This window comes from Macaca thibetana, chromosome 5 (assembly GCF_024542745.1).
Source record: "Macaca thibetana thibetana isolate TM-01 chromosome 5, ASM2454274v1, whole genome shotgun sequence".
Taxonomy (NCBI): Eukaryota; Metazoa; Chordata; class Mammalia; order Primates; family Cercopithecidae; genus Macaca; species Macaca thibetana.
This window is the reverse complement of record NC_065582.1, coordinates 141,884,537-141,910,124: the sequence shown is the minus strand read 5'-3', so window position 1 is coordinate 141,910,124 and position 25,588 is coordinate 141,884,537. Positions and strand designations below refer to the sequence as shown.

The 25,588-nt window shown below is 34.7% G+C and overlaps 1 protein-coding gene across 4 annotated transcripts; it reads right to left on the bottom strand.

Annotated features, from left to right (window-relative positions):
• Positions 1-285: 285 nt before the first annotated feature.
• On the bottom strand, positions 286-24,804 carry GNPDA2 (glucosamine-6-phosphate deaminase 2). 4 transcript variants are annotated; one of them, XM_050791621.1, is made up of 7 exons: positions 24,688-24,804; positions 20,292-20,453; positions 16,514-16,615; positions 15,328-15,510; positions 9,234-9,418; positions 5,901-6,075; positions 286-1,248 (listed from the first exon to the last, which is right to left on the bottom strand). In XM_050791621.1, the coding sequence occupies exons 2-7, from the start codon at positions 20,413-20,415 to the stop codon at positions 1,187-1,189; spliced, it is 831 nt and encodes a 276-aa protein (XP_050647578.1). In that variant the 5' UTR covers positions 20,416-20,453; positions 24,688-24,804; the 3' UTR covers positions 286-1,186. The 4 variants fall into 4 exon arrangements, with proteins under 4 accessions (XP_050647578.1, XP_050647580.1, XP_050647581.1 ...); XM_050791623.1 differs by lacking the exon at positions 24,688-24,804 and adding an exon at positions 19,217-19,303 and having other exon boundaries at positions 20,292-20,370; XM_050791624.1 differs by lacking the exon at positions 24,688-24,804 and adding an exon at positions 19,275-19,303 and having other exon boundaries at positions 20,292-20,355.
• Positions 24,805-25,588: the final 784 nt, after the last annotated feature.

Here is a 25,588-nt window from a genome sequence, read left to right as displayed (position 1 = left end):
TATTACCAATTTTATTTCATTAATTTATTTGCTCTTTTAATATTTTAAGAAACTAAATACATTTTAATCACATAGACAAGCAGGTAAGTAAGGCTTCTTCTACCAGGTGGGCTTATGAAATGCAAAATAAGCAAAAGGAGCATTTTTTTCGCTCCCCACAGAGGCAGAGACATCTTTTAACCTAACTCCTGATGCATGATGGCAACAAACGCAAAATAAATGCAGGTTCACATATACTATAATTGTTGGGAGGTGAATGCATGTATTCAGTTTCACTTCTGGAAATTTAGATAACTTATTTATTACACGCTTTATTTGAGTTAAAGATAGAAAACAATATACTTTTATGTAAATTGCTATGGCAATGTAGTTTACAGTAATTCCTTTTATATATACTTCATATTATTATTTTAGACATAAGGAATAAAGCTAGTTGTATATTAAGTTTAACAATAATCAGAAAATATTCTCCAAAAGAATTTCTTGAAGTGGATTGCTAGGTATAAAGCTCATAATTGTCAAGATACTTATGTTAGGGACATGAACCCAAGTCATTAAAAATAAGATATTTGTAAAAAAGTGCTATAGAAGGTGGTGCACAAAAAACATGCACTTACACATACTTTCCGAAAGGATGTAAACTACTTTTAGGCACTGTCATCTCTTCAAATTTCCTTTACCAACGATATATAGCACAATTTTTGATGTCTAGATAGTGCTGTAGGAAGATGACTAAGGCAACCACGTGCAGAAAAGCATGTGTGTGATGCACAGAAAATATAAAGATCGCATTCCAAAAGTGAAGGTCTGCAATGACAGTTTGATCTGAAAGGTTTGGAGTGTCATGTCATTAAAAAATGAAATATATGCCACTGGAGTCATATCACAAATGGCACCTTTAAAATGACTTTTTAAACGGGCAGACATTTCTATGCTGTTTTTTTAATAGGTGGCTATGTGACTTCGATACTTTATAATAGCCAATCTTGAGAGCCAGCTACTTCTCTTAAACCCAAGTACAAGATATAAATATTCAAATTATGGAATGTTTAACATAGATACTCAAATGAAAAAATGACAGTCTTCAAAATTCCCCATGTTTTATCATATTGCATAGCTGAAAATTCATCTACTACTTAGTAAAAAGTGCTCTGTTCATTCAAGCAGAATTTTGCTCCAATCTCCTTCAATTTCCATCTTTCATACTGAATAGTGGATCCACAAGTTTATTGTGCACATGCATTAGACCTTAAAGAAAAAAAGCACAGTTCTAGTTGTTTTGTTAATTTTGAACTATTTCATTTACTTCAGACAACAAAGTATTTTTTATAAGACACAGTAAGCTGTTTAGTTCCCATCTTGATAGTCAAGTTTATTGGAAAAGTACAAATAGAAATGTTTCAGAATGTCTTTTATCTACCTAGCAAATACCAATTTATAATTATGTAACAGTCAGATCTAGAATGTGTACAGGTATTTTGGGAGTAACCAGAAGAGCAGTTCTTGTCTTCAAAGAGATTCAGCATGACAAATTTGAATACTGACTTAGATGATATGTTTTAATTACATCTGAAAGTTTATGTTGATCTTGATCTTCTGGCACTTCCTCTACTAGACTCCAGCCAGGGGCTCAGAACTGCTGTCTCACTCTTAATACATTACCCTATCCATTCATCTGGCAAATTATTTTCTAATAGTTTGGCATGTGTATTTATGACAAAGGTTGATTACAAATTCTACAATGAGGGAGGGTTACTAAAACAATACAGAAAACAACCTGTACTAAATCATTTAATTCAGAATAGGAATTTAGATTTTAAATCAGATAGATTATAACTTTCATTTTGTAACTAGTACATATACTTGCAGACTGCTCTTAGCTATGAAAGCTGCTTGGGAAACAGCTGATCTTCCAGTTACTCCTGTTTTAATGCCTCAGTACTACACTACTTCAGGGAGAAGAAAAGTTCTAAAAAGACTGTCTTTGACCCAATTAGTGAACCAGAGATTTTACAATTTGGAGGGTAAAGAAATGAGTTAAAATTTCCAGGTTATTAAGAACATGGGGGGCTGGGGAAAGGCACTTACAATGCGGTTTTGCAGGAAATGGAATTACTGGATTGGAGAGATAGGTTGCTTGTTAGTGAACAGATATTCCTTGTCAGAAAGGCTGCAAAAAGGACTCTAAAATCCGAACTTTGAGAAAGACCCACTTTTAAGGGACAAGCAAAGAGCACTGGGAAGTGTTTGTGTAGTAGGAGAAATTCTAACCATAAGAACAGGACTGTAAAGGAGGGAAGGGGGAAGCATTCCATTCACTAGTGCTGCAACTGAAAGTGAGAGAATGCTTCTCAACAGCCTACTTGAAGGTCATATTAGCACCGGAAACTACGTCCAGTAGGAGAGGGGACAACAAAGATAAGAGTAATATCAGCTGTATGATTTAGAATATGTAACATTTTCCGGAGTATCAGTTTGTAGAGAATCTTTTTTTTTTTTACTTAAATAGTCTTCATCTGTCATTTGCTAACAACTTTGATTATGGAAAGAATACACAGAGCTTTAAAATACATGCAACTTAACAGGAAAAACATTAAAAATTCAACTCCTTTATAAAGTTTTTTCCTTTACTATACATTGGATATATCTTTTATACATCAAATAGGACTGCTTCCAAACTAGAAATAATTATTTTGAAAATTCTATTAATTGCTTTTTAGGTATTAAGTCAAATATTTACTGTGACTTCAGGTAAAAATTGACAACTTTCTACATATGAATTTTATATAAATAAATAATTGCTACTTAAGTCAAACAAATAAGTCTTCTGATAAAAATGCACCAGACTTCCTGAAACCTTACCAGAAGAAAGGTTAAATGTCACAGATTCTAACCAATGTCTATACAAAGTAACTTTTATGGTTTTGACTCAAAATGAACTCATTCTACCTTTGTCAAACTACTGAGGTGGAGCCTAAATACAAAGTAAGAGAAAAAATTCATATGATGTCATGAAAATATACTAAAATCAAAGATAAACTGTTCTATTTAAAAAGCAAAAATGAAAAGCGAGAATGAATAAAACAAATCCCCAGGTACTAAACTTGTTGTCTTGTGATTAACTTGTATCTTTCAAAAGGTATATACTGCTATAGAGGTGTATACTGAAATAAACTTGCATTTACTGACAGTTTCTATTATTTTGGATCTAGTTAACCTAGATCTTATCTAGGCACTAAATAGAACCCTTTAAGATTCTGGTTGGCACTTTTTAGTGATGACAGAAGAAAGGGTAGTGATATGAATGGAATTTGAAGAGTTATGGATGACAATTTTAGGAATTTACATACTCCAGTATTTTGATATACTAGTAACTCAATGGACGTATGAAAAGTATACAAACTACATTTGAAATGTGTTTATTTAAGAATATTCAATTTCTCTACCCTTTACTAAAATACTATAAAATGAGGCCCATATGTAGCCTAGAATATCTAAATTCTGTCTTCATATTGAAGGAGATACCCTAACAGAGGCTGATATCCTGAAACCTCTTCAGAAATACAGACAGCTCCAAAGTGAAAAATATTGTGTCCTTTTTAGGTAATGCATCTATCTTCTCATGAATGGTCTGTTTCAAAATTTTTCATAAGAGCTTACAATTAGATGAACTAAAAGAACTAAATACATATAAACATCTACCACCCTTCTATTTTAAATTCTCTAACATATGTCTATATACCTTTTTTGGAAGCACTGGTTATGATATGGGGAAAAAAGCATATGGAAGTATGATTTTGATGTAGATGGTATCATACCTAGAGTTTATTCTGGGAGGCAGTATAGCAGAATAGACAAAAGCCTATATACTCCAGAGATCAGCCTGATTTTGATTTCTATTACCCAGCTCTGCCCAAATATGTGCTGTATGACTTTGGGTAAGTAGCTTAACATCTCTGTCTGTTAAGTCTATTAATTCATTTAAAAATGGGACTATGAGTACCCATTTCATAACATTTTTGTGATAAGTAAATCAAAAAGTAAAATGCATTTAGAATAGTGCCTGGTCATAGAGATACTGGCTATTATTAAATATCTTACTATTCACCAAAATAATATTCACCAAAATGTAAAAATCTGATAAAAAAATTGTGACAAAATCAGATTAGTACAGGCATTTATCTGGGACTTAAATAGGACTAGAAAATGGCCATGTTAAACGAATCTCCTTAAAACTGGAATTAAAATTTGTGGATAGTAAGGATTCCTTGTAGTCAAGGAATCTATTATTTGGGATGAAATCTGAAGGATTACATGGGAAAATAAAGTTAAAACTCCATCAAATGCTCTGTTTTATTCACAAATCAGAAATTTTTCAGTTTTTCAATTTTTCAGTTTAATCTGATATATCTGTGGCTTGGTAAATTAATAATTTAAATGCTAAAAATATAAATAACTAGAAATAATTTTTAAGTGTTAAACAATAAGGAAATGTTTAAATAAATTATGATTTATGTACTTGACTATCCATTAAAATGCTTCCAAATATTTAGAAGAGGCAAATGCTCATGAAACATAAGTACAAATACAAAACTATATACAAAGCAAGATCAGTATTTTGTTTAAAAATAGACTATTTTATGCTTGCCAAATGTCAGTTATTTGTATAACACCTTCAAGATATTTGCCATATTCACACATTTACATGAAATATAGGTTACTGGTTTTGTTTGCATTGAATTAAAAATTTAAGATTATATACTTTATTTCTGAATATGACATGCTATAGACTGTAAGACACATCATTTTATGTACCACTGAGAAAAAAATGCTACCCGATAAGCTATGATCTGACACCAATTTTAAGACACAGTCCAACATCAGCAAGATCAATGTATATGAGAGCCAATCAAATATGGTAGCTTTTTTGGACCCTGTCTTAAGCAATAATATCCAAAAAATACAGCTTTCATTTATTCAGTGTATTTTCCAATAGGCATTAAAATAAATACCTAGTTACTAGAGTAAAAAAGATTAAAAAGTATAATCATGTAGCAAAAGTAGCATACCTACTACATGCTTATCACTGACCTATCTATAGGATCAACTATATAGCTTTTAATATCAGCTATGTAAATACAGGTGCTTTATGAAAATTACCTGTTTGTACAGCTTGCTTACATATGTGTAGTATGTGGAGCTGACTCTTAGAGAATGGGTTCGACATTGGGTATAGGCAAAATGTCCCTTGAAAATCTCTTAAAACCATTATATCAAGCATATGTGTTTTGTAATACACAGCCTGGTACAGTAAGGTTTCTGAATTACTGGACTACAGGAAAAAGCAAAAAGGAAAATCAACATGAAGTCTGGGCAATCAAACTCCTGCTTACTTGCAGAGTTTATTCCATACTGTTTTAACATTTAGCCATTATAACTTTAATATATGGGAATAAATTGGCTTAAAATTGTAAAGATTAAATTAGTGGGAGATCTCTATTATCCACTGATTAGGTTCTAAATTTAGGTTAGAGGGGAGTGAGAGAGAGGGATTGAGGTGGGACTGGTAAGTATGAAAAGAAATCCAGAATGAACAAAGATACATTTTCTTTTGGGTTATTTGGTCTTATATATTCAATATGAAATTATTAAACCTTGGATTTCAAGAAAAAATGTTTACTGAAAATAGAAACTGAAGAGATTCTTCATGAAAAACAAAAAAAATAGGTACTACTTTGAAGACACTATTATCTGAGAACCTTCCATTCCTTGAAAGAACCAGCTGTGTGTTGCCACTTTTCAAGACTTCACAGTGTGAGATTTAACTCCACAGTCACAGTAAGTTTCAATTTTCATCCACAACAGAATATCTCAGTCGGCTTTTGAAATTCAGTGCTCACCTTTAAAGTATTTCACAGTTTTAACTCTTAATTCTAAAGTAGCATCTTCATCACATACAAAAATAGTTCGGGGATGCTGCTGGAAAGCGGAAACAGTCCACATGTGATTGACTCCTTCTTCTATTGCTTTGTACAGGGCAAATGCCTTGTGTGCCCCTGTTATGAGGATCATTACCTGAAAAATTATGAACACCAATTGGTAAAACTTGTTCCAAATGAGTAATGAGCTCTGTTTTTTTTTAAAAAAACAAGGACTTCGGCACCAATATTTTTTCTGAGAGAAAAAGAAAAATACATAGTTCCACATCATAGTTCAAGGTATTTATTTTTACTTTTTAAGGTAACAAGCACAAAATGTTGCTTCTAGTTTAACAAAGCAAAACAGTACCTTCTTATGGGGTATTAGTGCAAACATTATAATACCTGTAATTATTAACAAGTAAATGATGTATAAAAGAAACCTGGGACAATGAAGAAAAAGGACTCTCTTGCAAAAGCAGACTTACAAATCTATGAATAATTTATACAATGTAGAATGATACACCAAATTGCTGTAGTCTAGATAAGCAATAGATATTACCCCAGAAAAGCAAAGACTCTAAAACAATAGATAATTTGAAGAGTTACCAAGAAACGCCTGAAGAGCATTTCACTGAACATGTGCTATTCAAAGTTGACTCAGAATAAAAACTGGATTTAAAGAAGGATTAGGATCTATTTAAACACAGGAACTGTCTTATAAGCACATATGACTGATACTACCCTTATAAGCTACAGAAAATCCAAGATCTTGGTCCTCAGTCCCTAACTGCCAATGAAATAATGCAATGACATGTTGCAAATGTGAATGTATGTGTCAGAATCTTGTCTTCATCACCTTTCAGCTGGAAACTGATTCCACTTAACACCTCATCTACACACACATTTTTGTAATGTAATACATCTTTAAACATTTTTTTCCTCATTACAATTGTTTTAAAAAAGAATGTTAAAACTGCTGTAGTTCTAAAATATTTATAACAAACTTTGTATTACATATTTTGTAACTAGACCTAAAATGGGAGGAAATACTCGGCACTCTCCTTGAATTACATCAACTCCTCAAAACCAACATGAGAGAAATACTATTCTTATTCATATTTTAAAGATAAGGAAACTGAGGCATATTCTGTAACTTGCCCAAGGTTTTGGTAAGATACAAACAAGCAGTTTTATTCTACAGCCCATATTCTTAGCGATTAACAATTACATTGCCTCTTGTAAAAGTTCTAACAATTAGACAATATGAGCTAAGAGTCTTTTCATTATTGAAGCACACTCTATAAAAAGGTAATGGGACAGGTGGCAAGAAATCTCAACATCAAGTATATATACTGAGAAAAAAAAAGACAACCAAACTTTTATTGGCGAGAAAAGTAAGTACATACCTACCATTAACGTTATGAAGGGAGTGGAGTTTAGAGGAAAGAAGGCTACTGGAAGCTTATAGGATGAAGAATTCATTATTGGTGTTTACAGCTAACGTGTAGATAAAACAAATTGCTCTCTAAATAGACTTGATCTGTGATTAGTTATATCTGTTCTACTCTCAAGGAGATTATTTCTCATATCATGGGAAAGGACAAACTATATGGAATAATTTGGTATGCTTGTTCAAACTGCAGAATCCCTAAATTTAAAGAATCAATCTAGGTGTGGATACCAGGTGATCCTTATGTACACTAATGTTTGAGAACCAGTGCTCAGGCAGATGTTGCACTGATACAGCTTTATGCTACTTAAATGTCACAGTAACACTATTTTAAAAGGTTATCAAAAAGCTAAAGAATAATCAACATTTAATCATCCCATAAACTGATATAAATGATTTACAAAAATTTATAACCTCATATTAAATCCTCCATATCCCTTCTTAGTTGGAATTTTTAAGTCAAATGTAATTTTTAATAAATGAGGAAATTAGCCTGGGCAGCATAGTGAGACCTTGTCACTTCCAAAAAAAAAAAAAAAATTGAAAAATCAGCCAGGCATGGTAGTGTGCGCCTGAAGTCCCAGCTACTTAGGAGGCTGGGGTGGGAAGATCTCTTGAGTCCAGGAGGTTGAGGCTGCTGTGAGCTGTAATCACACCACTGCACTCCTGTCTAGGCAAAAACTGACCCAAAGAAAAAAACTTAGTATTTGAGTAATTGTTTGTTCTAAAAATCAGCATTAAAAACTGTATTACATCTTGTTAAATGTAATGTATTACATAACTCAGTTTCATATTTTAGAAATAAGATTGCTCTAAAATCCTTTTCTCAACTTATTGACTATGAAATTTCAGTCCTTGAGAGGTCTTTTTTCATATACCTATGATTTTTAGGTTTCTCATATATTTTGATTGACAGTTTGTATCTATTTGTATGTTCAAGTTTAATTATATCAAGATAAGTTACTTATTCATCATACCTTGTCTATACTTTTTTCCTCTGAACCTGTCCGATCTGGCTACCAGAAAGGAACAGAGTTCTGGGTTTCCATATAATTTAACTACATATTACCATGAACTGACTACAATTTGTTCTGTATTCTCAAGGAAGAAAAGATAAATTAATCTTTTCTGTATTCTTAAGGAAGAAAAGAAAAAAGATAAGTTACTTATTCATCATACCTTGTCTATACATTTTTCCTCTGAACCTGTCCGATCTGGCTACCAGGAAGGAACAAAGTTCTGGGTTTCCATATAATTTAACTACATACAACCATGGACTGACTACAATTTGTTCTGTATTCTCAAGGAAGAAAATGACAGCCCAATTAAAAAAAAACTTAAATTACACAGGGTCTGCTGTTCAGAGCTCTTCCATGCTGAAATATACCAAATGTAGAATAGTTGCAGCCCCAGCTGAGTTCCTTTTCTCCTGGAAACCAACAGGGCTCTATCATCCTACATAACATACAGTAAAAAAGCATTTAAATCATCCTGAGAGCTCCAAAAAAGATGTTGTGTAACTAGCAATGCATCATTGTCCCAACAGTCCTTTCATGAGACACTTACAATAAAAAACAAACCATGTGATCAGTTAAGATTTTAGGACCTCAAACTGGAGCAGGAATTGGCAAGTAGCACCTCAAAAGTGGTGGTGCTTAATTCTTAGTTTACAGCTTCAAAAGACTTAATTGATCCCTAAACATGTCAGTGAGATTGACAAAAGTTAGTTACTGAAAACTAGAAAACAATTTATACTGCAAAGAGAATGCAATCAAAATATCACTTATTCAGCATCATAACCCATACAAAATATTAATACATTGACATCAAAGGAAAAACAACAAAGAACATTTAATGCTTACTTCTCTAGCATCCATCACTGTCCCCACACCAACAGTTAGAGCCATAGTTGGCACTTTTGATAAATCTCCATCAAAATATTTGGCATTTGCCAAGATGGTATCCATTGCTAGAGTCTTTAATCTTGTCCTTGATACTAAACTGGATCCAGGCTCATTGAAAGCGATATGACCATCTGGACCAATTCCTTTCAAAAGAAATATACATACATATACACGATGTAAATAGGTTTCACAAAGTTCAATGTGCATTAAAGAACAACAACAAAAAAACACTTACCTTGTTTGTTTTTATACTTGAATTCCTATTACTGCATTAAAATATTTGTTTCTGTATTGATTCAACAAATGTTTCCACATTTTCTACATGCTTAGCAATGAGCTGACATGATTCTAATAGTAAAATTAAGTATCACCTTATATTAATATAACATTTGATAATTCATAAAGCCCGTTCACATGCATAACAGATTAAATATTATTTAATAATCTTATGAGATGGTCAAATTAGCCATATCTATTTCCCTCATTTCCTCCACCTTTTTCTACATACAAAAGGAAATTTTGATGCTCAAGAAAAATAAATGACTTGTTCAACGTCACAACTGGGTAAATACTGAGACAGGACTCGGATCTTTCTTCTGATTCCTACTCGGACATCTTTATAGTCACACTTTAATTTACTTGGTTGTAGTGCAGATAGCGCAATAACTAGTAGACCTTTCTGTAGGATAGTTTCCTCACTTATAAAAATGTGTGGATTGGACAAGATAATGTCTAGGTGAATAGTTTTTTTTTCTTTTTCAAACTTCTGACTGTAACCCTTGTAAGAAATAACATTTGATGTTGTAATCTAGTATATATATACACATATACAACACAAACATATAAAATATAATTAAGACAAGAATTGCATGAAATCATACTTACCCTTACTAGGAACCATACAAGCTGTTTTCTATTACATTGCATTTCATTAACAAAAGGAAAATGTTGCATGTAACTGGCTATATTGATTTTATGATATAATAATAGGTGACAACCAGTTTTAAAAACACTGCTTTAAAGAGACCTAGTGCCAACTCTAATATTCTAGGATTACCTCTAAAATATAGACAGGAATATGACATTCTTATTTGAAGGAAATGGAAGGTAATTCTTTTCACAAACTTAAGAATCTTTCCATGACATACATAAATCAAGTTTTATTTATAAGTACCCTAGTAGCTAGTCACATTTCTGGCAACCTCAGACAAAAAATAAATCCGCCAATTCCTTGAGTCATTAAAATATCTTTTACATTTATATTCTGCGTCTTTAATGATATCTGTATTTTACTGACACTTAGCACACAATTTTAACAAAATTTATATAAAATATGACAGAGTAACCCAGTTTTGAAAAATGAAGAAATGAATACTCTATTGAAAGAGGTACAGATGCCAAAGTACAACAATTTATGAATTTTTAATAAGGAGACATAAGACCAGACCTACATGTGGTTAATATGCATTGACTGTTTCTACTATTAAGTATGTATTTGCTTATAAATATATAATAATTATAGGCATTAAATTCTCTACATTTGTAAAAGTGTTCTGTTTCTCCTCTTAGGTACACATATCCCTAACATTTATATTTCTCTATATATGTGTAAAGAGGGAAGGATGGGATCAGGAAAATACAAGCTTCAGGAAAAAATACGAAGTCTACTAAGATCTACTACTAGTGACCTCACTGATGATTTGGGCCTTACAAAAGTGTACAGCTAGTACCGCTAAGCTGAAATTATGAGCAAAGGTTAATAATAGAGCTGGGTCAAGATATTTGCTTGTTGGCTGTAACTGTCAAAAACTGAGGTTCCTGAAATAAAATTATTTTTTAAAATGTGGCTAATTCTTATTCAGCTTTTAAGTCTAAATTAAGATATCAGCACCTCTATGAAACATCTCTAAAACTCATTGTCTGGAGTAAATGTCATTCCTGTGTTCCTACAGTTCTAAGGGTAGAGTGTACATGTACTCTTCATGAAAGTATGGGCTTTATCTTCATCACTATATTCTTACTATTTAGAACAACTAGTGACACACAGGATGCACTTATTAAATAATGGCTGGATAAATGAATGCATGGTTGCTATTCTTTGGTCAGCTCAGTATAGTTTCTTCCACCTCCCACCTTGTTCTCTTCTGCCTTGTTCCCCTCACCAGAGGGGCTGGAACAATTTTAATTTCCTATATCCCTCTTAGGTAAAGTTACTGTGGTCTAGAGACAAGCACTTGTCTCAGGCTGAACCAATCAGAATCTCTGTGTGAATCTGAATCTTGACCAGGGATACAGTAAGGAAGAAGGCATGGCGAACTGAAGTACTGGATGATAGCACTGCAAGGAGAAGATTGATGAGTTTCTACTTCTGAGATCTGAGGTTCTCTGGTTGTTTTTCCAGACTTGGTTGTTTCAACTTTTCCTTCAGTTGGTGAGTTAACCTAGAATCATTCCAGTTAATTTACTTTTGATCCCATTATTTCCTTTTTCTAGTAAAGCAAAGAATCCAAGCATGCAACCAAATCAGAAGGTTAACATTTTCCCCACTGTCTTATTTTTACTTTTTAAAAACACTATCACCTAGGCCGAGTGCAGTGGCTCACACCTGTAATCTTAGCACTTTGGGAGGCCAAGGCAGGTGGATCACCAGAGGTCAGGAGTTCAAGACCAGCCTGGCCAACATGGCAAAACTCCATCTCCACTAAAGATATAAAAGTTAGCTGGGCATGAAGGCAGGTGCCTGTAGTCCCAGCTACTCGGGAGGCTGAGGCAGGAGGATTGCTTGAACCTGGGAGGTGGAGGTTGTAGTGAGCCAAGATCAAGCCACTGTACTCCAGCCCAGGCAAAAGAACGAGACTCCATCTCAACAACAACAAAAAACCCAAAACACTACTGCCTTAAGATATTTTAAAAGTTTATATATTTAGATTTTATTGTAAAACTAGATTTTTAAAATTATTTATTTATTCATTTTGAGATGGAGTTTCACTTTTGTTGCCCAAGCTGGAGTGCAATGGCATGATATCAGCTCACCACAATCTCCACCTCCGAGTTCAAGCGATTCTCCTGCCTCAGCCTCCTGAGTAGCTGGGATTACAGGCATGCGCCACCACGTCCAACTAATTTTGTATTTTTTTAGTAGAGATGGGGTTTCTCCATGTTGGTCAGGCTCGTCTCGAACTCCTGACCTCAGGTGATACGCCCGCCTCGGCCTCCCAAAGTGCTGGGATTATAGGTGTGAGCCACTGGGACCAACGCTACATTTTATTTTTAAAAATCCATGTTTGTGTATCTTATTGCTGGGGTTAAGTCAGGAATTGCATGATACACCTTTACCCTTTCTCTCAACATGTTTGCCATCAAGAGGAAGAATGAGAACATTTAAGTATGTATTTCCTTTTTTTCTTTTCCTCTTCCCTCTAGGATAGGGAACTCTGCTCTAATTCCCTGGAATGAGCAATAGCAGATTAACATTTTTGAGCTCTTCTCATTCTACTGTTTCAATTCAAAGGGTAGGAGTGAAAAACCCCATTCTGGCTTCAAGCCCAAACTGCAATCTCTATTTCAACTTTACCTTTAATAAAGCTGATATTTTGATCCCATTTGGCACAGTTCTTAGAGTTTTTATTAACCAAACCCTGGAACAAAAGAAGGGTAGTCGTAAGACCCAGATGCCAATCCTCATCTAAAAATCCAATGATGATAAACCTAGATCAACAAATGAGATTCTTTCATGAATACATATCCAATAATAGGGCATCCCAAATAAGGAAAAGTTCAAAGAAAATGCAATAATCCTTCTCTATGCACAAGTATGTCCTTTAGATGGTACATATAAAATGTCAGGCATTGGATCATCCATGACTACAGTAAAGATGTTAATGTAAGAGGCACGGGAACTCTCTTAAAATATATTTGGGAGCGGGGAGGAGCGGAGAAAGAACTACAGGAAGCTTAAGACTAATTGGTTAAAAAACCAAATCAAATTCTTTTTAGTGGTGTCAGTGATCAACATAATTACAACTTATGCAACATATATTTCAAAAGGAGAACTGAGGTGGTTTATACTGAAGAAACATAACCCCCCCCCAAAAAAATTAACTAAAAAGAAGTACTAAATGATTTAAAGTTATAAGGAAAGAGGGAAGTTCTACCAGACATCTTGAATAAGAGTTACAGGCTTAAACATTATTTTATGCTATGAATGCTTTCTGGAAGGCAGGCAAAGGAACAAAATCAAGTGTTCTTATCAGTGTTATTCCCCATAGTAAAATCTATTTTCTATCTTTGAGTCTACAAGAGATTTGTCATATGCATACTTATGTAAGGTCAATAAATTAACAGGGGGAAAAGAAAGTCCACAAATGAAGACATTTTCAAGCAGTACTTAATAATGAACCTCCAACAACTAAAAGCCTTTTTTTTTTATTATAGTAAATGAGTGAAAACTTTTTTTTATATAAGCAGTTGCAGTATGTTGTACTCCAGTAATTCTCCTAGATTCTGGTGTGGAATTTAGAAAATCTAAAGATTAGATGGTCTATACACCCCTCAGATACTCTCAAATATCTACTGTCTTAGCCTGAATATTGGAAGGTACAAATGGTTAATTATCCCCAAATTGAGCCATATGTACAAAGCAGGAGTATGCATATTTTCTAGGATTACAGAAGTAATATTAGTAAATTTTATTTAAAACAGATAACCTTCTAATTTGAAAAGCAATAGTCTAACTTGAGTTTCTTGCTCCAATAAACCATTCTATCAAGAAAGTAAATGTTATTGACTCTGCTAGGTAGAAGTAAAAACTGAAAGAGAAGATTTCAATCCAGCTGGATGTCCTTAGAGGGAATTCGGTAAAAATCCCAAGGAATTCAGTAATTCTAAGGGACAATTATTTCAGCATTTACAGTTGAGAGAGAAAGAGAAGACTGAAGTAGCACTTATGGAGTACCAACTACATACCAAGCACCGTGTAAGGCATTTTATACATGTTACAACATGATTAATTCTCACAAATTTTGGAATGGTTAATATTAATCCTCTTTTACAAACGATGTACTTATACTGAACTTCAACTTTCCAAGGTCACACAGATACTAAGTGGCTAAAACAGGATACAATTTTACATCTGACTTTAAAACCAAATTTCCTCCAAAGATAATCAACTATCTCAACCATACTTGGCCACTTCAAGTATAAATTAACCTCAGTACAGCTCTATTGAAGATCAAATTCATGTAATTTTGATCAGTGTTCTATTAATAATAAGTTATATACAGATAATTTACAGCATTAGTATTTTTAGTTGAATATTAAAGAATATGGCAAAAAAATTGATTTTAGTTTAGTTGATGTTGTACTATTCTTATAGCAATTAGCTAGCTGACTGCGATAGTTTATACTAATAGAAAACCATATTGTCTTTATAAAGAACTTCCTATTTTTAACTGTAGATTATGTATACACACACACATATAAAAATCACAAGTGGAATTTGGCAAATTAAACATTAATTTTGGAATTTATGACAATTATACAGCTTAACTCATATTAAGGCTGATAAGTAAAAAGTTTTACATCATTCTTAACTGATTACTCAGTAAGATGAAACAATTAAAGTGATCTACTAAAATCCACCTGTTCCTCATGCAATCGTTTAAACTCTGTAATTTGATAAGTAGGTTGGCTAGAGTTTTAAAGAAATAGTAAAAAGAAACTATCATTTAGGTAAAGAAACATATTACTAATTTTGAAAGATGTGGTAAACTGTCAACTTTAAAGAGGTAGTTGTAAGAGTTTAACACGGATTGGGATGTACCTCTCAAGGCATAATGTAAATAATTCCAGCTGTCAATTTGAAGATTAAGATGGGAATTTTAAGATTATTTTCTAATGAAAATGAAGTAAAACAGGAATCAGTAGCAGAATTAATGGGTATTATGGACAGTCACAGGTGCTCTTCACATTACACAATGAGAAGATTTCTTTTTTAAATTTAAAAATCCCTAATTCAAACACTAACAGTTAATGACAAAAGGATTTTACATACCTCCAACAAAAAGATCTATTCCTCCAGCTTCCTTTATTTTCTTTTCAAAAGCATCACATTCTGCTTGTAAATCTGCAGCATTCCCATCAAGGATATGTGCATTATTAGGATCTATATCAATATGCTTAAAAAAGTTATTCCACATATAAGAATGGTAGCTTTCAGGATGATTTCTCGGAAGTCCTAAAGATGAAGTTAATAAAAATGTAAGTATTCCCAGAAATAAATCTAAAGTTTATTTTTCTGTTTAAGTCATAAGTGTTATTTAATATATCTAACTTCTCTATACCATATTCAATTTAAAAGCATTTTTATGTGGAATATATGATTATATGCCGAGTATTAATCACTTTAAATGTATGCATTAATTCATAAAACATTTATGGAATATTATTATCTCATTTTATAGGTGAACAATTGAAACAAAGGAATCTTTCCCAAAGGTCCCATCATTCACAAAGGAGACAGGATTCAAACACAGAAAGTCTAGTTCATGTGCACTTCATCACTATATTCTCAAACACACAAAATTTTAATCAATGAAACTGACTTTCATGTTAAGCTCAAAATAATCAGCCATTCAAGTGAAATGATAGCCATGTTCCTCCTCTATTCATACTATATGTGTGCAGATTATGTGGGATCACAACACTTCTTTGGCTATCATTTATGCTACCATTAAATATGTATTGCTATATTTAAATTTTAACAGAGTTTCTACACATCATAGATTTCAGGTAGGCAAGTTAACACTCAAAAATAAAAGTTTCAGGTCTACCAATATAGCTTTTGATTTGAAAAAATACTTAACTAATTACCTTTACATATACATTAGATTATCCTTACAACACTGATTTTAACTTTGCCTTAAGAAAAAAGAGAAGGAGAAATGTGAGTTGACTGGCTTAAAGTTACATCACTGGTGAGTGGCAGAGCCCAGGATGAATGCAGATCTTCTGATTTCTAGTCCTTCATTCCTTCCACTATTCTGTGCTACTATCACAAAAATACAGGTTTTTATATAAACTCCCAATCTCATCTCAAAGCAGTACATTACATTTTAGAAATATATTCATACATTAATATTATATTCAAAACATAAATTCAAATATACTAATATTCTAAAACTACATTCATTTTATTAAAAATGTAACATACCCAAATAGTATCTTTAAGTATAGCTTACCTACATATTCATCCATATTAAAGGTCTTCACATATTTAAAAGAAAGGTGTCCATTCTTATGATATTCTATTAGTTTTTTATAGCATCCTAAAGGTGTACTCCCTAAAAGACATAAAAATACCATTTTCTAACATGACTTAATAATCTATTTAAAAAACTTATTAACTTTATCTATGTTTTTCTTAATAATATTCTGTCATTCCGATTAATTAGGCAATTATTAACTTAAATACATAATCAATTAACAAGTACTTAGACATTTTGGTAAACTAGAATTTGCTGAATAAAGCTGGAAATCTGTCAATAAAAATTGAAGTTTGGAAAATTATCCTTGAGTTGTTGGGTATGGGATATACTATTACAAATTCTAAGATTAGAAGCTTCTAGAGTATGTACCTGAATTTTTAAAAATCTCCCTTTCTGAAAAGAAAATCTTGAGTTCTTGCACAAATGATATATAAATAGGTCAAGTGTTGACCATTTACTGAAATCAAAAGGGAAAACAGAGCTAAATTTAAATATTGCCCCTACTTTCAAAATAGAATCTCAAACTGGCAAACACTGAGTAGGGACTTTAGCCTTACAGCTTTCTAAATGAAGCCCCTGTTTCTCATCTTTTGATAACTTCAGCATGTATCAGCTAAAATGTGTAAAGTGAGAAAAAGAAGTTATTTTTGCTTAGGACAGAACTTATAGGAAAGAGGATCTTCTAATATTTCATCTGAGTTCTTGATTCTATTGTTTTATAAAATTACAGTTTGATATGTGAAAAGATGGTGCTTCATGATACGACAGAATAAAAATAAATTAATATAGCCACTTGATGGCCTTCATCTTTGCTTTCTAAATTTGTTTTTTTTTGTTGTTTTTTGTTTTTTGTTTTCATTTTAACTTCAAACTGAAAGGCCAGATTGCATTCTTATAACAAGTTATCTGGCCCTCCCACTCCTACTTGGAGTACTGATTCCTAGTTAACCCACCATCACAAAACAGTGCAAAACAAAAGGCTGCACAAAAAATTTCAACCCAAGTATCATACAGAAATCTGATAAAACAGTCTCTGACAAAAACAAATATAAAGAAAATTCAAGAATAGTAAAAAGACTGCCTCTCATTTGAGATGACAGAATAGACAAGGCTATAAATAAATACCACACAGGTTCACAGAACAGAAGAATAAAAGATTTTCTAAAAGCTTAGCACACAGGTTGTTTTAGATTACAATTATTAATTTAAAAATTATGTAGTAAAATTTTACATTTCTTTCTCAATACGCTATAGCCCACTAACATGAAACCTGCCTAAAAGATGGATAAATATGCTTTCCTCTTCCTTTCTGGAAGGATAAATGAATCTCTTCTCTATTTTAGTGTCAAGAGACGAGTTATAGGCTTCTGTCAATTAAAGGATATATGAATAAAAAGATGATCTGTCACAACTGAGGTGACAAAAAAATTCATTTTCTATTTTGTAATCAATGTGGCTAAAAGCCTGAAGAAAAAAACTGGTTAAAGCAACTTAATTTTAATATTTGCTTTGTAATAGTCATTACTAACACAATTTAGCAAGTACCTACTATGATTTATATAAAACAAAGATTAAGACATTTTCTTTCCTGTAACTCACAATATAAGGATAAGCAAGTACAAAATAGCGATAACACAGGAAAAACGCTATAATCTAAAAGAAGTCTGAGTATTGTAGAACATCAAATAAAAAAGACTACAATCTTGCTAGTTGGAAGAACAATAAAAGAAAATGGCATTTCAATTCAGTCTTGATGAAGGGATACAATTTCCACAAAGAGGAAACTAACTCAGAGCAGAGCAAAGATGGAGCCGGAGATTCAATGATGACATCTGTCTACCATGTGGCTAGATGCTGTGCTAATGTTTTTATATATTACCTCACATAAAGCTCACAACCTTGAGAAACTGGCATTATCTTTCCCATTTTGAAGACAGAATAACTGGGTCAAAAAGATTAAGGAATTTGCCAAATATATGGCTGTGAAACCAGGGATTCAAATCTAGATACATCTGGTGCCAGAGCTCATATAGATTCCATTAAATAACATGCGAGGAATATGAGTGAAAGCAAAGCAAAGCAGCTGGCAAGTTCAAGCCCTATTCTTGAACTGCAAGCAGTCAAATCTGCCTAGCCCAGTTCTGGGTAAGGAAATGGTGGGAATAAGTTTTGGGAAGCAGATCAGGCTCACAGCATACAGGCTTTAAATGTCACCCTCATTAAGATCACGTGAGTAAATATAAAATTGAACAGATAATGCCCAGAAATTGAGCTTGATGGGGAGATAATTACAATACAGCCTGGTACTAGCAATTACCGACATGTATGTTCAAGTCTCAAAAGCAGTGGTGGAAGGGGACATAATTAACCTTGTCAATGGTCAATGAAGGAGAGTAATGGAAAATTTCAACAAGGTTTTCCAGAGATACTCCCTTGGCACATATATTACTAGCAGTTATGCTATTCAAAATAAAGCAAAGCTGTAGATCTAAATACACAAAAAGATGTTTAGCACTGCTGACATTTAAGACTCTCTAAGTCTTTTTGTCCCCATTCAAATTACTGTTTTTTCTGCATCATAATTAACACAATGTCATTAACAGAGGTAGGCAGAGTGCAACTAAGGATAACAGCATAGAAACTATACAGAAACCATATTCAACCCCAAGGGCTCACATATCAGAACTGAGGGTGCTGGGGGTGTAGTACTGGTGTGTCCAGTGAAAAAAGTCACCTTTGCCATTCTCACCAAGATCTACTGCCCTGGACCAAAAGAGAAAAAGCAAAACAAAATAATCAGCTTGAAGAGTACCATTCATGGAAATTACTCAAGTGGAAAAAAATTACAATTGTAGTTTTTATGTAATTAGCATGTATGAGGGAAGGAGCTGGAGAAAATAGTCTGTTTAAATAAAACACAGAAACTATAAATTTATAGACTATTTACAGTATACAAGGGACTTACACTATCTTAGCTGACTCTCAAAACAACATCTTAAGTTATTATCCATATTTTTCTTATAGGTAAGGAAACCAAGGCTCAGGGGTATAGAACAAATGCCTTGTAGTCAATAAGGGGCAACTTTAGTTCCAGGTCTAACTCTTTGTGAAAATCATGGGTCAAATAAAGTGCCATAAGATCAAATGATACCACCTGGTTGTTTTTTAAGAGCACGCTTAATGGAAAACTTAATTCAATAAAATATGTAATTAATGCTTCTCCTTAAACTGTGATGAAGACATATTTTTCACTTGTAATATATCTATAATAGAAGCAACATAAATAGTAAAAGGCTAATAAGCATTACATAATATATAACTTCTATATTAATAAGGATTTATAAGGCAGGTGAAGTTAAATTAAGAGGCAACAGTACATAACTTAGGTACCTCTTAATGATTAATAAGAAAGCCGATTAACTAAAAACTGGTATGAATGGTAAAAGCAATGCTCCCCAAAACAAAGGACTACTAGAAAAATGTACAAAAAATATGAACACTTAAGTTACAATATATCCTATTGCATTTTGGAGTGATAGGTGAGACTAAACTTTGGCACAAGACCTAGTAACACACTATAGACAGTAGATTTTATATACATGCATTTTTCTGGCCTTTTATACTACGATGTTCAATTAGTGATATGGCAAAAATGAATGAGAAAAGTATCTTACTAAGAGAAACCCTTCAATTCCACCAGAATTAAATTTGGGTAACATCAGAATATAAAATGGAAAAAGTAGTTAATTACCTGTTGGTAAACCCAGTGTAAAATATCTGTCCTGTCCAGGTTTGAACTGAATGATGCGATTACAGATGTACTTGGCTGCCCATTCACTAGCCAAGTCATAGTTATCAAGAATTACAAGCCTCATTATGGCGACGCAGAGCTTCCAGAAACAGAAGTTCAAACCTGAGAAAAGTCCATTTTAGAACACTTTATATAATAAAGAGATAATTTAAATTTAATAACTTTGTAAAACATGTAAATAATAGAGCACTGAAACAGCAGAATATATTGATGATTTTTAAAAGTGCATTACTGAAGAAGGATATGCACATATACAATCTGAATTTTAAAAATAGTAATAATAGCTGTTCTCTTTTGAGCAGACACGGAGTTTAAGGCAGTGGGCTAGGTCATTTAAAAGTACAGTTAGCTTTCTGTGGATTCCATATTCGAGGACTCAACCAAGAACTGAAAATATTCAGGGGAAAAAGATGTTTGCATCTGTATTAAACAGGTACAGACTTTTTTTTTTTTGGTCATTATTCCCTAAATACCGTATAACAACTATTTACACAGCATTTACATTGTATTAGGTATTATAAGCAATCTAGAGATAAAGTATATGGGCGTATGTGTGCAGGTTATATGCAAGTGCTATGCCATATAATTTGAGGGACTTAAGCATCTGTGGATTTTGGTATCTGAAGGGGGATCCTAGAATCAATCCCTAACAGATACCAACAGACACCACCCACAGATACCAGGGACAAGTGTACATATTTTAATCCTTACAGCCATCTTGTGAAGTAAATAAAATGCCCAGTTGTAGATGAGGAAATGGCTTCACATGATTTGACTAAGGTCACACAGGTAGTAAGCAACAAGGTCAGAATTCAAATAGTAACAATGGGATCACACTAGACATGTTCTTTTTAATAAGAGAATTCAACAGAAGAAAAAGAAAACAAAGTGAACTAAATAAACTGATCTCTGGAGGAGAAATTTCTTCACAGAAAGCAATTTTAGTTCCTCAAAAATTGTTCTAAAGAAAATTATACGTATATTAAGAGATCAGTCACTTAAAAGCTACACGATTCCATTTTACACAATGTAGGTTAATACCATGAAAGATGTGGAAATCAGCATTCTTACAGTAACTCACAGTTTCTGATATCTGTAAGACATATTGTTTTCCTTTTTTAAAAAAAATGGTATAAATTTAAGGGGTACAAATGCAATTTCGTTACACGGATATATTGTTTAGTGACTAGGTCTGGGGTTTTCATGTATCTATCACCTGAATAATGTACATTGATCCTAGCAATTTATCATCATCTACCCACTCCTACTCCCCAACCCTTCTGAGCCTCCAGTGTCTATCAGTCTGCTTTCCATCAACCACGTGTACACATTATTTAACTCCCACTTATAAATGAGAACATGTGGTATTTTTCTTTCTGTTTTGGAGTTGTTTCACTTAAGATGATGGCCTCCAGTTCCACTCATGTGTACTGCAAAGGACACGATTTCATTTTCAACGGCTGAATTTCGCGGTGTATATATACCACATTTTCTTTATCCAATCATTCATTGATCGACACTCAGGTTGATTTCTTATCTTTGCTAATGTTGTTAATGGAAGGAAGGCCATAAGCGTGAGGTGTCCAACTCCTTGGTATTTTGAACAAAGAACTGCACAAAAGGAAGGAAACACAGGAATGAAGCAGCGAAAGCAGGGATACTGAAGCAAGAAAAGCACTCCATGGGGTGGGAGTGGGCCCAAGCAAGCAGCTCAAGGGTCCGGTTACAAAGTTTTCTGGGTTTTAAGTACTCCTTTTGAGGTCCCTTATCGGTTACACCTTATCTGCATGAAGGATTTGGTCCGTGGCTAATTAAAAGCTGAGGTGAACTGGCTCCCTATGCAGATGAAGGGATGGCCCATGCTCAGTCCACGGCCAATCCAAGGCACATTCTCCTTCCACCTGAGAGGTGGTGGAAGGCAGTCGATTGTAGGGAGAGTAGCCTTTGGTCCTTTGCTACTTGGGTATGGGGAGATGGGTTTTTTTCCTTTTGGTTTAGCTTTAGGAAGTTTCCGTTAATTGGTTAACTGGCTTTAGGTTCCCTGCCCCCAGACGCAGGTGTTTTCTCTTTCAGGAAGTCAGCACAAATTGGCCTTAGATTTCCTGCCCCTAGACCTTGGTGTTTTCCCTCGATTCAGCTTTAGGAAGTCAGCACGAATTGGCCTTAAGTTCCCCGCCTCCAGACCCTATTCTACTGCCTCGCTGTCAATAGTGCTGCGATAAAAATGAGTGTGGCTATCTTTTTGATATAATGAATTATTTTCCTTTGGGTACATACCCAGTAGTGAGATTGCCAAATGGTAGTTCTACTTTTAGTTCTTTGAGAAATCTTCATACATTCTTTTCTACAGAAGTTGAACTAACTGACATTACCACCAATAGCTTATAAACGTCCCCTTATAACATTTACTCAACATTCTATGACAATTCCCATAATCCTTAGATTTTTAATTCTTAGTTTTATATTTAAATGCATCAGTCACCAATACGAACGAAGCCTTTTATAACATGGTTTCGGCATTTCTGACTTTTGTACCCACACACTTTACATAGAGTAATAAGTCAAATTTTCTAAATTAATGAGATTAAAGTTCTTATTAAAATAAATGTATGGAATCTAAATGTCTTTAAGAAGATAACAGTTTCGAATTCCGACACACAACAAAATATTATGGTCACCATGATCTAGAATTCTGGCCCAATAACATTTATTTACAGAAAATAAATTACATAGTAAATCATAAATTCAGTACAACAAATGGACTCAGCCTCCACTTAAATATATCCATAATCTAATGTCAAAAACAATTTTAGACGTAAAGCAAAGAATCAGAAACAATTATTGGCTGTCATGACCATCAAAAGATACATTTACTTCTAACAAGAATATAAGGCAAGCTGATTGTTAATAAAATGGGGGGAAAAAAGTAAGGTAAGTAGGACGAGAAGCATTAGAGCTTTCCAATGTCTTCTGCGTCCTGGGCATGTTATTTTTCTCAGTTCAACACACATTTGAAGACCTATTATATACTAAGCACTGCTAGGTTCTGTAGACACAAAAATGATTAAGAACTCTATTGTCAAAGTGCTTAGAATCACTTAATTGTCTCTGAGATTGAAATTATTATTCTCACTCTTCAGATACAGAAAACTGCAACTCCAAGAAGTTTATTGCTGACTTTAAAACCAAGTGTATCGGACTCAAAGACCCATATGCCACAGATGTTTTATAGGTTGAGAATCACTTAGGATGCTAGTTAAAAATATAGATTCGCAGGTCCCTCTCCCTAGACACAGTGTTTCAAAGATCTGGAAGTTCAAGGAGTCTCTGCTTTTGCAAATTATCACAGGTGATATTCATAATCAGGTGAAATTTGTTAAGAACACCACACACCTCACTGAAACGAAGTTCAAGCAAGTCTCTCAGACCAAGGTACAGGCAACTTTTTGTTTTATTAAACTCTCTGGAGGGCGCAGAGTCATCTCCAAAAGTCCCAAATGAATCCCTTCACCCAGAAGAAAGAAGAATTTCTTCACATTTATTTACGTTTTTAAGATTTGACTTTTCCAGTTTTTGCCAATCCTCAGAGATCCAAACTACTATGGCCTTATGCAATTCCCTGGCATCACGACAAGACAGCATCAAAAAACAACAGAGCACCACCCTTTCCCTCGTCTTCCTTCAGGTGCTGATTCATTTTGGATGTGCATCGCTAGGAAAAAGGGCTGCTGAATATAAAATCGCAAAACTTCAAAGCTGGATAGCAACTTCCACACCTGTGAAGTTACACAACTAGTTAATGGCGGGGCCAGGACCAGAATCTACACTTGCAGAACCTCTGCTCCGAGCTTTTCCTTACTCAACCTGACCTGACCTCAAAGGGTAAGGGTGGCCTGGCCGCGCGTGTGGGACCGACCCGAGGAGGGACGAGAGACAGTAGAGAAGGCTGTGGTTCCAGCCCGGGAGGCGGGGACTGCAAATACCCTCAGCCGCGCTTTTGCCTGGCCCTCACTCGGCAAACGACAGCGAATGCAAATGAGGATGACTGTTAGGAATTTTTAACAAGTGTAGGGAGAGGTGTCAGGAGGAAGCCGAGAGAGAGGAGGACAGGGACGCCTCCTCCCGTAGATACAAATCCTGAGAGGACAACCAGGTCCGCGAGGGGCAGGACGGGAGACCCCACGCGCCCCCAGCCTCGAGGTTCCTGAGACCCCATTCTGCCCGGCCCAGCGTCCCCGTCTCGGCACAAAGCCCGCACAAGGCGAAATCGCCGTTGGGTCCCCCGGCCCGAGTCCCCTTCTAGGCGCTCCCCCCGTCCCCCAGCCTCTAAGCTTACCGGCAGACCCAATGGCTCTTCCGACGCTGGAACAGCGGGAACAAGCAACGCCCAACCACCCGCGAGCGACCCCGGCGGACCAGTGGAGCGCGAATCCCACGGACCCGGATGCAGATAAAGGCGCAGGAAGGAACCGCGGCGCGGCCGGCAGGCGCTGCGCATGCGCGCTGCCTTTTGGGCCCCTGAGCTGAGACTCTGGGAGGTCGGTCCGAGTGCGGTGCGGCCGGGCGCGCTTCCTGCTTGGATGATCGCAGTTTCCAGGGCATCACTTTACCGCTACTTTCCCCCCGCCATCTTTCAGAGAGGGATTTGCAGTAGATTCTTTAGGCTTATGAGATTTCGTATGTAGTACCGTAGTGCTCATACATACTTTGTTGCTTATGTTGCTGTTTGGCAACATGAAAACATTTGCCGTTTATGAATACATTTCTCTCTCTACTCCAAGTTATTGAATGCATATTTGCAAATGCAATGACAGATAAGCGTCTTGTGTCAAAAAACTCATCAAAGTCAAGTTTGCAAAAGGGCAAACAGTACCATGGGAAATCGGGAGCGTCTCAGTAAGAGAAAACAGAGACTATAATAGGGTACCGGCTTTTGCTGAATGAGTCTAAGAAAGGGATAGAGGAAGCTGGAATCAGCTTTCAGCTGGGTATCACAGATGTCTATACAGGAGTGGGAAGGAAGTAGCGCTGTGGAAATTATTGTAAAGAAAGCAGCAATCATTCAAAAGGAGAAAAGGTTGTTGTGTCTTCACCATATTCCACCAGGAACACTGTTCCATTAAGAACACTGTTTAGAGTTCTATTAGGAACAATACAATCTTTTTTTTTTTTTTTTTTTTGAGACGGAGTCTCGCTCTGTCGCCCAGGCTGGAATGCAGTGGCCGGATCTCAGCTCA